This window comes from Diospyros lotus, chromosome 15, assembly GCF_014633365.1.
Source record: "Diospyros lotus cultivar Yz01 chromosome 15, ASM1463336v1, whole genome shotgun sequence".
In the NCBI taxonomy this organism is placed as follows: domain Eukaryota; kingdom Viridiplantae; phylum Streptophyta; class Magnoliopsida; order Ericales; family Ebenaceae; genus Diospyros; species Diospyros lotus.
This window is the reverse complement of record NC_068352.1, coordinates 17154416-17169660: the sequence shown is the minus strand read 5'-3', so window position 1 is coordinate 17169660 and position 15245 is coordinate 17154416. Positions and strand designations below refer to the sequence as shown.

Here is a 15245-nt window from a genome sequence, read left to right as displayed (position 1 = left end):
ATGCTTCACAAATAGAGTATGATCTCCTTGGCTTTGCTTGAACCCTTGAGCAACCATTGCTTTTGTAAAACGACCAAACCATGCACGTGGTGATTGTTTCAAGCCATATAGGGCTTTATTCAACTTACACACCTTCTTTTCCTGATTAGGAAGCTCATATCCCGGAGGAATGTCCATGTACACTTCCTCTTCAAGGTCCCCATGTAAAAAGGCATTTTTGACATCATATTGGTGTAATTTCCAGCCAAGGTTAATTGCTAAGGATAGAAGGACCCGAACTGTATTTAATTTCGCAACAGGAGCAAAGGTGTCTAAATAATCAATACCATATACCTGAGTATACCCTTTGGCCACTAATCTGGCCTTATAGCGGTCTAGGGAGCCATCAGCTTTGTACTTGACAGTATAAATCCACCGGCAGCCTACAGGGTGCTTTCCTTCAGGTAGATCAACAATTTTCCAGGTCTGGTTTTTTTGTAGGGCTGCCATCTCTGCTTCCATGGCTTCTCTCCACTGCTTATGTCCTATTGCTTCAGAAAACGTCTTTGGAACAAAGGTGGTATGCAGGGTAGTGAGAAAAGCTTTGTGAGGAGAGGATAATTTTGAATAGGAAAGAAACAAATGTAATGGATGTTTGGTGCAGGCTCTAGTTCCCTTGCGAAGAGCAATAGGCCAATCCAAATCATTAGGGAGATCGGCAGATTCAAGGGTCACAAGATTGGGACTTTCAGGGCTATTGTTAACAACAGTTGGAGGTTCCGTGAGGATGTTACCTGAGGTTGAGTTGATAGAATTAGTAGCTCGGTCATCTGCAAGAGTAGGCTCTGTGGAGGAGGATGCTGGATCTGGTATAGGAATTTCAGCACCTTTTCTTCTTGAGTAAACCTGTAATGGCCGAGGGGATTTCGGGAATGATTCTGTCACTCCTGTTTTCTGGGTGCTCTTTGGCTTAGCAGTCGGTAAAGGAAACAAAGGTTGATTCGGGCAAGTAGGAGTAGGAACCATAGACTTATTTGGGTCAAGAGATGAATGATCGGATTGATGGAAATAGGACTCTTCTTCTGTAAAGGTGACATCGGCTGACACAAAGAATTTTTTTGTAGGAGGGTGATAACACTTGTAACCTTTTTGAGTGGCTGAGTACCCAATAAATATACATTTTACAGCTCTTGGGTCTAGCTTACCCCTGCTAACGGAAGGAATATGAACAAAGGCACTACACCCGAACACCCTAGGCTGCAGACTTGGACTGATCATACGACAATCAAGGAATGACTTAGTGAGCAATTGGATTGGACTACAAAACCCCAGAAGCTGAGATGGTAAGCGGTTGATAAGGAATGTGGCTGTTAGAGCAGCTTCTCCCCAATAATGTTTGGGAACATTATGATGAAAAAGAAGTGCCCGAGTAACATTTAGAATGTGCCCAATTTTCCTTTCAGCCACCCCATTTGGTTGGGGAGTGTAGGGACAAGATGATTCATGTATGACTCCCTGTTTTTGAAAAAATCAGATAGGGAATGATTGAAAAAATCTCTAGCATTATCTGATCTAATCCTCTTAATGCTCACTCCAAACTGATTTTTAATCATGTTGAAGAATGTGGGAATCACATTACTTACATCAGCCTTAGTTTTTAAAAGATATAGCCATGAGGTTCGAGTATAATCATCAATAAACACTACAAACCACTTTGCTCCAGAGATATTAGACATAGATGAGGGACCCCAGATGTCACTATGAATAAGGGAAAAAGGTGAACAAGACCTTTTATTTGAGGAAGTAAACGTGGATCTCCGATGCTTAGCCATTTCACATACAAAACAATGAAAGACAGTAGTACTTAGACCCTTGAATAAATCTGGAAACATGTTTTTGAGAAGGAAAAAAGATGGATGACCTAATCTGTAGTGATGTAACCACAATTGGTTTTATTAGACTGAGCTAAACATGATATGATCTGATCTTTCCCTTGTCCTCCTTGCTCTCTAGGTTCCTCAAAAAGAAATAGGCCTGCTTTCTCTTTAGCAAGTCCAATCCTCCTCCTCGTGCCTTGCTCCTGCATCTCGCAATGGGTTGCACAAAATATGATATTTCAATTAGAGTCTGAAACAAGTTTATGAACAGATATTAGGTTAGCAAAAAGTTTGGGGACGTGCAACACATTTTTAAGGGTGAGGTGCCGACTAAGAATCACATCACCTTGGCCTGCCACAGTGGTTGAAGAACCATCTGCTAAGGTGATTTTTCTGGAACTAGGACAAGGAATATAAGAACTGAAATGGGTTGAAATTGGTGTCATGTGATCAGTGGCACTAGAATCTAAGATCCATGAGGTAGGGGAATTATTTTCTGAAGCATATAGGCTATAAGATATGGTAGAGATACCTGTGAGAGCAAGAGAGGCTACACCCTCAGTTTCTATACCTTTTCCGAGGGATTCCAATAGTTTTCTCAGCTTGTCAATTTCCATTTGATTCAGCTCTGGGACATTTTCTTGCTCGAGTTCCTTTTGATTTTGAGGCTGTGGGTTACTGCTGGCTGCCATATACACCTGGCCAGAATTCTTCCCTGAAGATCCTCCCTTATTAGGCCGCCCATGAAGTTTCCAACATTTCTCTATGGTGTGCCTAGGCTTTTTGCAATAGGTGCACCATAGGTTATCTCTATCAAAGGGCTTCTTCTCATCCTTTCCTTTGTTTTGGGCTTGACCTTTTAGAGACAATAGAGCTGAAGTTTCTATTGGATTGGTTTCTAACATAACATCTCTCCTTCCTTCTTCTACCCGAACTATAGAAATAACTTCATTGAGGGACGGTAAATCTTCTTTTCCAAGAATCTGAATTCTCACAGCATCAAAATCAGTATTTAGCCCAGCTAGAAGATCATATATCCTTTCCTTTTCAACAAATCTCTTGTGTAATGCAGCATCTTCGCTGCATGTCATCTTTAGACACTGGTAATGGTCTAATTCCTACCACATAGTTTGCAGAAGATTGGCATATTCTGTGATTGATCTAGTACCTTGCTTTGTTGTTGCCACTTTAGTTCGGATCTCATAGATCTGGGCAGCATCTTTGATCTTGGAATATGTCAACTTGATAGCCTCCCAAATCTCCCTTGACGTCGATAGGAACATCACCGTGTCGCTGATTTCAGGGACCATAGAATTCCATAACCATGACATTATTAACGAGTCTTCTTCGTCCCATGTAACAAACCTTGGGTCATCGGTCTTAGGGCCAGTCCCTTCTAGGTGACTAAGCCTCCCTTTGCCCTTAAGAATGGTCCGAACCAATTGAGACCACTTCAAATAATTCTTACCATTTAAACGGTAACCTATTTGAAGGCTTGGCAGATCCCCACTGGTATTTCCGCCATTGTTGCTGGTCATTGAAGGTTCAGCCACTCTCGTATTGCTGGAATCTGTAGTCTCAAGGGTTTGAGTATTAGACATGATTCAAGCTGGACTGAAGAAAGGAGGAAGGGATCAAGTTGAACCAAGGAGGAAACGGCCACAATAGTTTCACAGATCGGAAAGCTATTGTCTTGGCTCTGATACCATGTCAACTGAAAAATCAATAGTCTTTTTAATCTTATTGAATCAAGAAGCACACGAGTACAATAAATAACAATCATCTTCCTGCTAATTTTAGGAAGATTCTAACTGCTATACAAGAACCTATTTTAGAAACTATAAATAAAGAAACAAAAGGCTATATACAGATTTACATTCCTACTTTAGATGATCCTATCCTAGGCTCAAGATCAACTAAGAATAGAAAGATATAAGAGACTAATTGATTGACTAAAAGAACAGCCAATCATAATCCTTAGATATCGGCTGAATTAGGAAGCTTCCATTCCTTGCTGCTGCCTTGCATTAAATACTTGCTAACAATATGTTCAAGTGATATCAGATGAAGTTGCAACTCATTCTTTCTTAGCTTCTTTTTGGTAAGTAAACATAATATTTGAAAGAAGATAACCCTAGAAGGAAGCGGAATGCTTTAAGCTAAAAAATGAAAGGAACAGTAAAAGTCAGCCACATATCATGAGGGAGAAGAGCTTATCCAGGTTCAAAGTAAAAGAGCATCAACTAAAACAAATGTCCCATAAAAATAGGGAAACCATAAAATTTCCCATCCAAACATGAATAGGATACTGGACACTTTTAAACACCCCACAGTTACTTTCCCACCAGGAGCGCCACATAATGCAACTTGGAGGATTTTCTTAGACCTGCCCCCACCTCCAAAAACCAACTATATCAGCAACTGAATCTGGCAAAACATTTTCCTTTGTTTCTTCTTCTTTTTTTTTTGGGGGGGGGGGGGGGGGGGGGAGGGGTGGGTTGTAATTAAAGATATAAAAAACAAAATCACTGACAATAACCTACTCCACTTTAAGGAGCGCATCTTAAATTTTTATGGCTATGGAATAATAAAGGAGCAATTAACTGTCCTAATCATGCTCTTCTTGCACACATAATAGCTTTAGAAAGCCATATGGTTATTTTACAATCTCCAAACAGCTGATAATACATAACTATATCATGGTGTATGGGAGAAACTCTTAAGATTTTGTCCAAAATAAAATGAGGAAAATTAAGATATCAGATGGCTACAAGACCATCTTTGTTGTATAGTTCAAAATGTTGGGCAATTAAGTATCAATACAACAAAATATGAGCATAGCTGAGATGAGAATGCTTTGATAGATGCATGGCCATATAAATAAAAACAAAATAAGAAATGAGATCATGCATGATAAACTTAGTGGCACCTATTAAAGATGAGGGAGATACAATTAAGATAGTTTGTACATGTGAGAAGAAGAATAGTACATGCACCTGAAAGATGAGTGGACAAAGAAAGAAGTTTGTAGAAAAAAGAAGAAGAAGAGCACAGTAAACTTTGTCAAAAACTCTTTTAAGTATGGCATAGAATACAATGGCCTTATAGAAGATAGGACCATGGATGGAGGTCTAAAATTCATGTAGTTGGTTCCACCTAGCGGGATTAAGGCTTATGGTGGTTGTCAAAAATCTAGGTTGTTACTGAACATATTGAGGTTGTTAGTCTTCATTGGAGAGAAGCTTTTACAAAAGTAATAAAGACCACTTATATGAAGTTAGAACAACTTTCATTGTTTCTTAAAGTGTTAAGTTTCATATATTTTTTTTTTGGGGGGGGGGCTCATTAAAATCATTATCTTGTTCCTGCCTTAGTGTAGTTTTTGCATGGAAGATCCCTCATTTCACTCCCTTTAAGTAGTCTTTTTATTCTATTAATGCATTTTCATACATATCAAAATAAAAACTTTGAGAGAGCTAGGATGAGATATCTTTGTAATAAGCTAGTGCAACACATAACATATATAAAAGATATTTATATATTTGTGTGTATGATATAAGGGTATAATTGTAAACTTTGGATATTTGTATACTTAGCTCTCTAATCTAGGGATTAAACTATGCGTATTCTGTTTCAGTATAAATACATACAGAGGTAGCCTTGGTTGGCTGCCTAGCATCCCATTCTATGTGAGGTTTATAAATGTCAAATATGGGGGAGGGATCTCGTCCAAGAGATCAAGGTACTTTCAGGTAAATGTTTCTATGAGGCCTTAATTGTATGTCTCACTTCCTCTCATCCTCAAAAAGAACTTTGGAGTCATACAGGGTTCTTGGGCATGCCATTCTTTGTGTGTTACACAGCTCATAAAATTGCTATTGTCAACAACTTTACCACACACACACACACAGGTGTTGTATGTGTCCAGATCCATTGCCAACTCACAAGAGAGCTATAGATTTAGGCACTATCTTTTTTTTTCTTTTCTTTTTTGGATAGAGAGCATATTTATTTTTGTAGAACTGAACAAATGACTCATATTTGAAGGGTATAGAGGAACTTTGGTATATATAGATCAAAGGATACAAAGAAACATACATGGTTGGAATTTCAAGAATTTCTACTCAAATTTTGGATTTTGTATAACTTTCAATAACTAGGGAGGCATTTCTTGTATATTTTCCCTCTGAGCAAGGATGGTCTCTCTCTTATTTTCTTAGAGTTGGAAACATGGAATAGGGGAATGTTTACTCAAATCTTGAACCAACTCTTGGATTCTGTGAACCTTTTTGATAAAGGTGGAGGTATAAACGTGATCTTGATTCTTTTCCCTTCTTTCTGAACAAGGGTGCTCAAAGAAACTGTGGGGAAGAACTCATCATAAGGCATTTATGTTTTCCAAAACCTTGACAAACTTGAGCTGTATTGAAAAATTATCTTGCACTGATTCAAATATATCAAGTTTGCCAGCAATACAATTACCTGGCCATGGACATCACCGCAGACGGTGAAATTCTTGCCTTCTGGAATATTTATATCAACAAGAGATGGCAACACCCGCAGCATATCTCTTGTTTGAAGGACAATCTGGAAGGCATATCTATGACATAGATACCAAGATTTAGAGAGAACACAGAAAACAGTAGTATGTTAAGAACTACAACATCAACTGGATCCTATTGTACATACCTCTTGTGTAGGCACTTCTGATTCTTGAAGTCATCCATCATTTTCTTCACAAAATCCAAAGTTACAACATCACCTTCTATTCTTGCACCGGAATACTGTGGCTCCACCTCTACAGTTGAAAAGAAAAGCATAATAACTTTTAGACTGTAACATAGATTTCGCTTATATTACGATGCTTTATTTTCTCCTTTTATTTCCTTCATCATAAACTAAGAGCAGCTAGAAGAAGTCTTTCTCCTTGTTTCTCATTATTTACTTATCATGTTCACAAAGCTAACTCACAAGAGCATCAAGGGATGTAACAATCACCAAAACTGGGAATACATATACAACATTAGAAACTTATCCGAATATGTTTCTTCCAAATCTTGTAACAGCTAAACTCCAAGAAACAGATCAACTTTTCTTGAAAATAAACGTAGGCAAAGTTGTTATGTGTGCAAACATTGAACCTAGGACATGAATACATAAGAAAGATATAGCATGACACACTAACGCACCATACTATGAACATCGGTAGGCACATGCACCCAGAGCAAGGAGTGAACATAGGTATAACGGGTGTACCAGCAGTAGATAGAATAAAGAAAGTAGCCATAAAATCAGAAGATAGCAGATGAAATCGAAGGGGTACAAAAGGCTACACTCCTTTGAATCATCTGTCAAGAACTACTATAAACAAAGCCATAATATATATATATATATATATTACATTTCCAGTTTCCAGGTTTTGGAGAAGCAATATGGCTAATCATACTTGCCCCAATGTAAGTACTAGATAACATGGGAAGTGCAAAAAAATCTCCTGATGGCATCATGAACATACGTAAGCCAGTCAAAGGAAAGGCTCATCTGATGGCGTTGGTACAAGTAACATGAAGTTATAATGCAGTATAAAAATTGAACTTTGGTACCTGCCAAAATATAATATTGTAAGTGAATGGGAAAAAATGGTGATGATCAGAGACAAATAGCCCAACTGGTTTGGTCATTGTTGAGTAGGCAACACACACAGCAACAAACACAATATTCCAAAGTAAAGATAGATAGGAAGCATAAAAGGGCATTTCACAAATATCAATACAACTCCTACAACTAAAAACCTTGAACCAGCCATCTAAACTGGTCAACCCCTCCTTATCACCTTTTCAGTTAGCAACAACCAGAAGAAGAAGAAGAAGAAGAACAAGAAGGAATCCAAGCATCAACCTGTAGTACACTTCATGATCATGCACGTCAACATGTCTTAACCTGGCTGCTGTTATAAATTCAGCAACAAAGCTTCATTGATGGTCTCTACCTATAAAGCATGGACACTTCCTAGGGGTTGTCATGCCGATGTCGCCGGCATGTTGGACACTCCAACATGTATAGGACACTCCGACATGGTGTGTTTGACATTCTCTTAAAATTTGTTAAAAGGATATCCTTTTAACAAATTTTAAGAGAATGTCAAACACACCACGTCGGACAAGCATGTCCCCTACGTGGACACTTTGAAGACTAAAAGGGTTTTCTTTCTTACTCTTTAGTTTAACGACTTGGTAATTGCATGCTTTTTTTTTCCAATGTCTTGATTGAATGACTTTAGTTTTCAACATACCCATCATGGTTCTATTTCTCTAGCTCTTCCGACATTGACTAGATTGTTAGGGATGAATCATGAAGATGACTGGATTGCATAGTTGTTAAAGACTCAAGGCGCATTGAGGTGCAAGAGTGTTTGGAGCCCAAGCAAAAGGTGCAGGCTCGAACCTTTTGGATGCAAAGCAAACATTTAAAAAAAAATTGTATAAAAATACTTATACATCATTATTTTCAATATATGCCTATAAAGAAGTAAATGCAAACATATAAAATCATATATAAAATAACCAACACTATTTAACTAAATATGGGGTGTTTTATTGTTTTCTCAAATTTCTTATAATTTTTTTTTGGGTTGATATTAACAAGTCCATCAATAAACAAAAAGAAAATTAAATACGAGCATATGCCATGTGCCTTCCACCTTAGGGTGAGGTACATGCCTCATAGAGCAAAGCACCCTCAACTAGGCCTTGAGCCTAGCCACACGCCTAGGGGAGCCCTGGGCGTACCCTGACAACTATGTTGGACTGAGTTGATTGCTAATTAAATTAGAGTTATTCATTTGGAATTTTAGCTTTATGAATTTTAAATGCATATTTGTGTGTTTGGAATATAATTTTGACACTTTCTTATGCTTTAAAAATATAAAAACTAATTTTACTAATTAATGTATTTCGAATGTGTCATGTCTTATTTTTTTTTTTTGTAAAATGTCACGTCCTCGTGTTCGTGCTTCATTGGCCTCTAACATTGGGAGAAACAAAACGTAATATAGTTCTAGAGACATAATATATGATATAGGCATAGACAATGTGTTACTTGAGCTTCTAACTTCCCAGATGTTCAAGCTTGGACAATTTTTGGTCAGGAATGTAAGAAAAATGTATATAAACAAAATAAGTTAATTAAATATATAATACATTAAACAGAGGATGGCTCATGAGATTTGGCCCACTTGCCTATCTGGTGGTTTTGTGCAAATTATTAGAGAACCCTATCCCCCCCCCCCCCCCGCGCGGGGCCCCCAACACAAAAAAAAAAAAAAAAGGAGGGGGGAATATATATGCTGGAACCCTAATCTTCAATCACCCTCTTTACTTCATTTTTCTCTTGTTTACTTGACTATATTGATAGGAATAGCCCATATTATTGGCAATAGGTTTAACCGACATTGTTGTCCAGTAAGTGTTATACACTCCTCTTGTTAGTGTATTTTCCTCATTTCACCTTTTTAGTATGCTTGAATTGGATTTTGCAATGTTCTTGGGTTGGTACTATGTCTTTTGTGCTTTTTCCATGGTTTCTATTGTCATTTGAGTTGATGTTGGTTGTTTACCTTGGTTCCCTTCTATTTTGTGTCGGTCTTAATCTCCACATGGTTCTTTTTGGTTTTTAAGATTCAACCTAGTCATGTCTCACCCTAGTTATAGTAAGGGGAGTGCTAACCCCATGTGTTCATGATCACACCTAGCTTATTTGTGTTTAGAGCTAGTTGAAAGACAATGATTACATGGGCTACAACCAATCATTGAGCTAATATTTTGACAAAACACTCTCTTATAGGTTTATGTTATGGTTCACTGCAAGGTATGGGATTTGTCCCACACCGAAAGTTTAGGTTTTTAGTGTGGGGTTTATAACTTCTTGGGCACCCTCCCCTTGACAGTTAGTTTTTGAGAATGAGTTCTACCCAAGGGTTGTGACAGGGGTATAAGAGTTAGCCCCATGCCTCCCAATTGCAATTGCGTGACGACGGAGGTGATGTCGGCATTATAGTGTTCGTCCGGGACTAGCTGTGCCTAGTGCACAATCTGCTGTTGTGGGCGTTGGACTACAAAGCGTGGTGGTATGTTATGGTCCACTGCAAGGTATGGGACTTGTCCCATATCGAATGTTTAGGCTCTTGGTGTGGGGTTTATAACCTCTTGGGCACCCTCCCCTTGACAGTTAGCTTTTGATAGTGAGTTCTACTCAAGGGTTGTAACAGTTTCTACACTTTATTGGTATAGAGTATTTTGCATCAGTCTATGTTTCATTAGACCTTATTTTCAAACATGTATATGGGACTCTATGCATTAAAATACTTTGTTTCTTTGCATGTCACTTTCCATCATAACAAAGCCTACCACTATTCACTATGTCTTTATGACTCAATCCTAGTTGTTTGCCATTATTTTGCCCCCTTGGTTGCTGTGCGTTGGACTTCCCTTACAGATTTGGACTTCTCACATTTGGGTATGCCTTGGCACGTTATTTTGGTAGCTTTTGTATCATTCTTTGCACAATTAGAAGATGGTCCACCCCCTCAATTGAATTTTGTTTTTATTTTGTTATGATGAGTACATCTTAATGTGGGATACGAGAAGTTGGATTGTACTATGCCCATGATGTAGGCTTTGATATATTGGACTTTGACTATAGTCCCTTGTGTACTTATTTGATTTAATTTTTTTATGCATCTTTTGAAATTACTCACCCTATTCATGTCTACCTTCAATAGGGACTTATTTTGGTAGACTTCCTAACATTCATTTTGTGTTATTATTGAGTTCACAATTATTATATGCTTGCAATCCTAGGTGAGCCCCACTGCATTCCTTGGGATTTGTATCCACTAATTCTATTTCATGACAACATGAGCAATAGTTATTTTAGAAAACGAAACAAGCTCCATGCGCGGTCTCCAAAATCCACCAAAACAGCTTACGGGTCGGCTTGGGAGAGAGTTCCTGCTCATGCTTAATCAACTAAAGCACATATGATACTAAGTGAACATTTTAGCAACCTTAATTTTTTTTTCTTTTGGTTTGGTTTGGTTTGGTTTGGTTTGTTAAACCTCTGAACTAAAATCATGGCAACTGGAAATGCCAATATCCAAGTCAATGTCACATCAACCATGAAAATGTCTTTTTTTTTAATCTCTCTTCAATCTATCAAACATACTTCTTCTCTAATGGGTAAGCATAAATTAATAAAATATAAACAAAGAAGATAATAAAAGGTAATCAAGTTTATGAAGCATCATTTAGATGAATAATTCTACACTTCTGATTTGTTCATTGTACCTTAAACTAATATAATCTTCTAATTCTAGTCCTACAGTTCAAGGGTCATTACAAGGATAACAATTTTTCTCATTCTCAGTTTTTGGAAATGTACAAAGATACACGTTAGAATTGAAAACCAGTAAAGCCACCAATGGTTCAGTTCTTAAGCATGGCCAGCTGGCTTAAGTCCAATTGAAAGAATCCTAAATTTCATCAGACAAATACAGTTTATGGTTTTACACAAAATATGGCCATAGATTAAAAAAAAAAATTATAACCAAAGAAAAAGTTACATCTACTTAATATCACTATAATAATTTTATATAATATTAATGTCATTACCTCAACGGTTAAACATAATTGTCTTGTAGTCCCCTCAAACAAGACCATTAGAAACATAAGGATATATACTATTAACTCAGACAATCATTTGATGGATGCAAACTTGCATTCCAACCATGCCGCCGCCGCCGCCGCCCACCGGCCCAACAAAACAAACACACACGCACACACACAAAAAGGCTCTTACATGCTCCAGGCTTTGATAGATACGGTAATATCTTGCTTCCAGAGGAAAACATTCTCCCGAGACAAAATTTGGTCTCAAGAATGACATAAGAATCATGCATTTTATTTTACTCATGATAACATTTTTAAATTCTTTGCCAATGACATCAAATATCTGACATCTGGAACCATGATTTTCTACCAACTTTAGTTTTGTTGTTCACCTCCTGATGAAGCTATGAGCAGTTCTAGATTACTTTTTCAGGACCCAATCAAGGTCAAATCAGCTAGAAAGAGTGGCCCCAACTTAACACATGACTTTTCATTAGTAAAGAAACAAAACTAAATTTCAAAAATCAATATTCAACAATTGAACTTTACAAAATATACAACACAGGCAAGAATCCACACGGGGATCAGGTGCAGTACACCCAAATGACAGCTGAACACGAGAGTCTAGTTTGCCTCTCATGCACTTTGCAACAATTACCAAGAAAAATTTTCGTTAAATCATTTCTGAGCATGACCCTTTAGTATATAAGGTGCAACTAGTTTGACAAAGGAATATTAGAATAGAAACAAAGCATTCCTGAAGATTTATAATTTATTTTTGAAGAGTGGTTCACTAATTTATAATGTATACTTTAATTTCCAAAATCTGGATCTATAAGTTTTGGGAATTATTAAGGACTTCTAATTGTTTGATATTGCTCCATTCACTCTTAAAAAGTTCAAACCTAGGTTAAGTTTTGAAGTCTTGCTAAGGACACCACCACTGAAGTCTGCCCACCATGTCCCAATGCCCACCAATACTGTCGTCACTCCTGCCGCCACTGCAGCTGCTTTTGGCCCCACAACCATTAGCAGTACAGCCACTACTACTACTGCCAGTGCTACAGAAGCCACTCGGGGGGTAAAATATGATGTAGCTGGGCCAGTCCCTAGAATAATAAAAATAAGGAAAAAAATATATTATTAATATGCAATAAACATAAATAATATGGGTATATATTGATATAGTTTATTTTCGAGTATTATCTTTTAAAAAAAGATATAAGATGGGTACAAATTGCCATAGTTTATTATAGCATTTATAATACAGGTTATACGTAACCTCCAAAATTGAGAGTTATTAGAGTAGGTCAGGACCAAATACCACAACCACCTAGCTAGATCACAAAGGGAACTAGCCTAGAAATTGAAGCAACACAGATCCTGCTACTGCAGACAGAGCTACCACAATGCTCTGCTCTAGGAAATTCAAAGTAAATCCCTAAACCAGAAGTTGCACAATGTTGATTTGGAGCAATTGCAGCTTACTAAAACAGGATAGCGATGCAGCCTTTCTTCGCGATATAGGTTCTGGAGCATCAAAGAATACTTTGACCAAAAACATATATAAGTTCCAGGTTTCTTGCATGTCTTTGGGTAGCCCTTACAAAACCTTCAATTGAATACCTTTGTGTCACGACCCTAGGGGTGAATCAATAAATGGTCGTTAATAAATACTTGTATGTGTTGTTAGTTGCTAACTAGATGGGGGTTAAGTGGTTAGGGAATTAGTTTACTGTTTTGGCTATTATGTTAGTTAGTTGTTATATTGTTAAGAATGCTGATTGTTAGAAGCTCTATAAGAGACCTACAGCAGTATGAGGAAGGGCATTAGAGAATAATGACAAGTCCTTTTCTTTCAATCCTCTCTCTCTCTCTCTCTCTCTCTCTCTCTCTCTCTTTTTTCCCTTAATCTGTTCTCTCTCTCCCTCTAATTCTGTTCATCTTCTAAATTCCAATTCAAACCTTAGGACATCCTAGGGTCTTGACACTTTGGTGTTCTTATTGATCCTGTCTTAATCTTATATAGTGTTGAAAAATAAACTGTTCTTCACTTCATTACAAAAGAGATACAGACCTATTTATAGGGTCTAAGATTACATCAGAGGAAATATTACACTTGCTGAAAATCTAGGAAAGATATGGCTGTACAAATATAGGAAAGGTTGACTATACAAGGATAGGAAAGTATCCTAAATATGATTAGAGGATAATTTTAGCAGTTTCCAGGAAGCCAATGAGAAGATGAACTTTTAAACTAAGGATGATTTGACAAACAAATCTTTTTGAGATTATAACCAATCTTCCTTATCTTCTACCCGGGAATCAACACTCCCCCTCAAAATGGTGAATGAATATATGAAATTCCCAACTTGCACACCAATTCCTCAAACCTTTTAGTAAGCAGCCCCTTCGTCAATATATCAGCCAACTATTTTCCCAAGGGAACATAAGGTATACAAATCAATCTAGCTTCTAAATTCTCCTTTATAAAATATCGGTCTATTTCAACATGTTTGGTTCTATCATGTTGCATCGGATTGTGTGCAATGGTGATAGCTGACTTGTCACAAAATAGCTTGATTGATCCACTGCTAGCAACCATTAGATCGTCCAAAACAATCCTCAGCCATAGCAACTCACACACACCAAGAGACATAGCCCTAAATTCAGCCTCAACACTTGACCTAACAACTGTACTTGGTTTTTGCTTCTCCAATATACCAAATTCCCTCCTAAAAACACACAATAGCCAGTTGTAGACCGCCTATCAATCAAGAAACCTACATAATCAGCATCCGTGTACCCTGTAATAGTCAAGTCACCCCCTAATCTGAACAAAATCCCTTTCCTAGGTGTGTTTTTTAGAAAACACAAAATTTTTCTAACTACCCACATATGTTCTTTTGTTGGACTGTGCATAAACTGACTAACCAAGTTGATAGCAAATACAATGTCAAGTCTGGTATGAGATAGATAAATTAGACGACCCACCAACCTTTGGTACCTTTCCTCATCTATCGGCTAACAGTTAGGGTTTTCACTAAGTTTAAGGTTTGGTTCTACCGGTGTGCTAGGTTGTTAGCTCCTTTTCCTTCTAGCATTCTAGTCTCCTTTAGCAAATCCAATATATACTTTCTTTGGGACAGAAAGATTCCTTCCTTGGAGTAGGCTGCCTTTATTCCCAAAAAGTATTTGAGTTTACCAAGATCTCAAATGTTCTGGCTAGGATTTCCTTTAGTTGTTGTTGCTCCTCAACATCATTTCTAGTAACAATTATATCATCTACATACACAAGCAAGGTTGTCAACTTCTCCTTCATTGAATATTTGATAAAGAGAGTATGATCTCCCCTACTTTGTTAATATCCTATCTATCTCATAGTCTTAGAAAATCTGTCGAACCAAGCTCTTGGCGACTATTTAAGCCCATAGAATGCCTTTTTAAGTTTGCATATTATGTTCGAGGCTTCTTTATCAAATCCTGGTGGTAACTCCATAAAAACCTCTTCCTCTAAATCTCCATGTAGGAAAGCATTCTTGATATCAAGTTGCTATCAACCACAACATGAAGCTAGAGATAAAAAAGTACCTGAACAATTGTCATCTTAGCCACTGGTGCAAAGGTCCCCAAGTAGTCAATTTCATAAGTCAGGCTGTACCCTTTAGCAACCAACTAGGCCTTATATCTTTCCAATATGCCATTTGCATTGTATTTTAGATTA

General features: G+C 37.4%; 1 protein-coding gene across 2 annotated transcripts in view; it reads right to left on the bottom strand.

The window, feature by feature from the left end:
* LOC127791854 (serine/threonine-protein phosphatase 5) overlaps positions 1 to 15245 on the bottom strand; it is a 75823-nt gene that overhangs the window by 24689 nt on the left and 35889 nt on the right. The window contains exons 6-8 of one of the 2 annotated variants that reach the window (XM_052321991.1): positions 12427 to 12630; positions 6546 to 6654; positions 6339 to 6456 (exon numbers count right to left, since the gene is read on the bottom strand). In XM_052321991.1, coding sequence (XP_052177951.1) covers positions 6339 to 6456; positions 6546 to 6654; positions 12427 to 12630 — 431 coding nt within the window. The remainder of the gene's footprint in view (positions 1 to 6338; positions 6457 to 6545; positions 6655 to 12426; positions 12631 to 15245) is intronic. The other variant, XM_052321992.1, reaches the window with a different exon arrangement.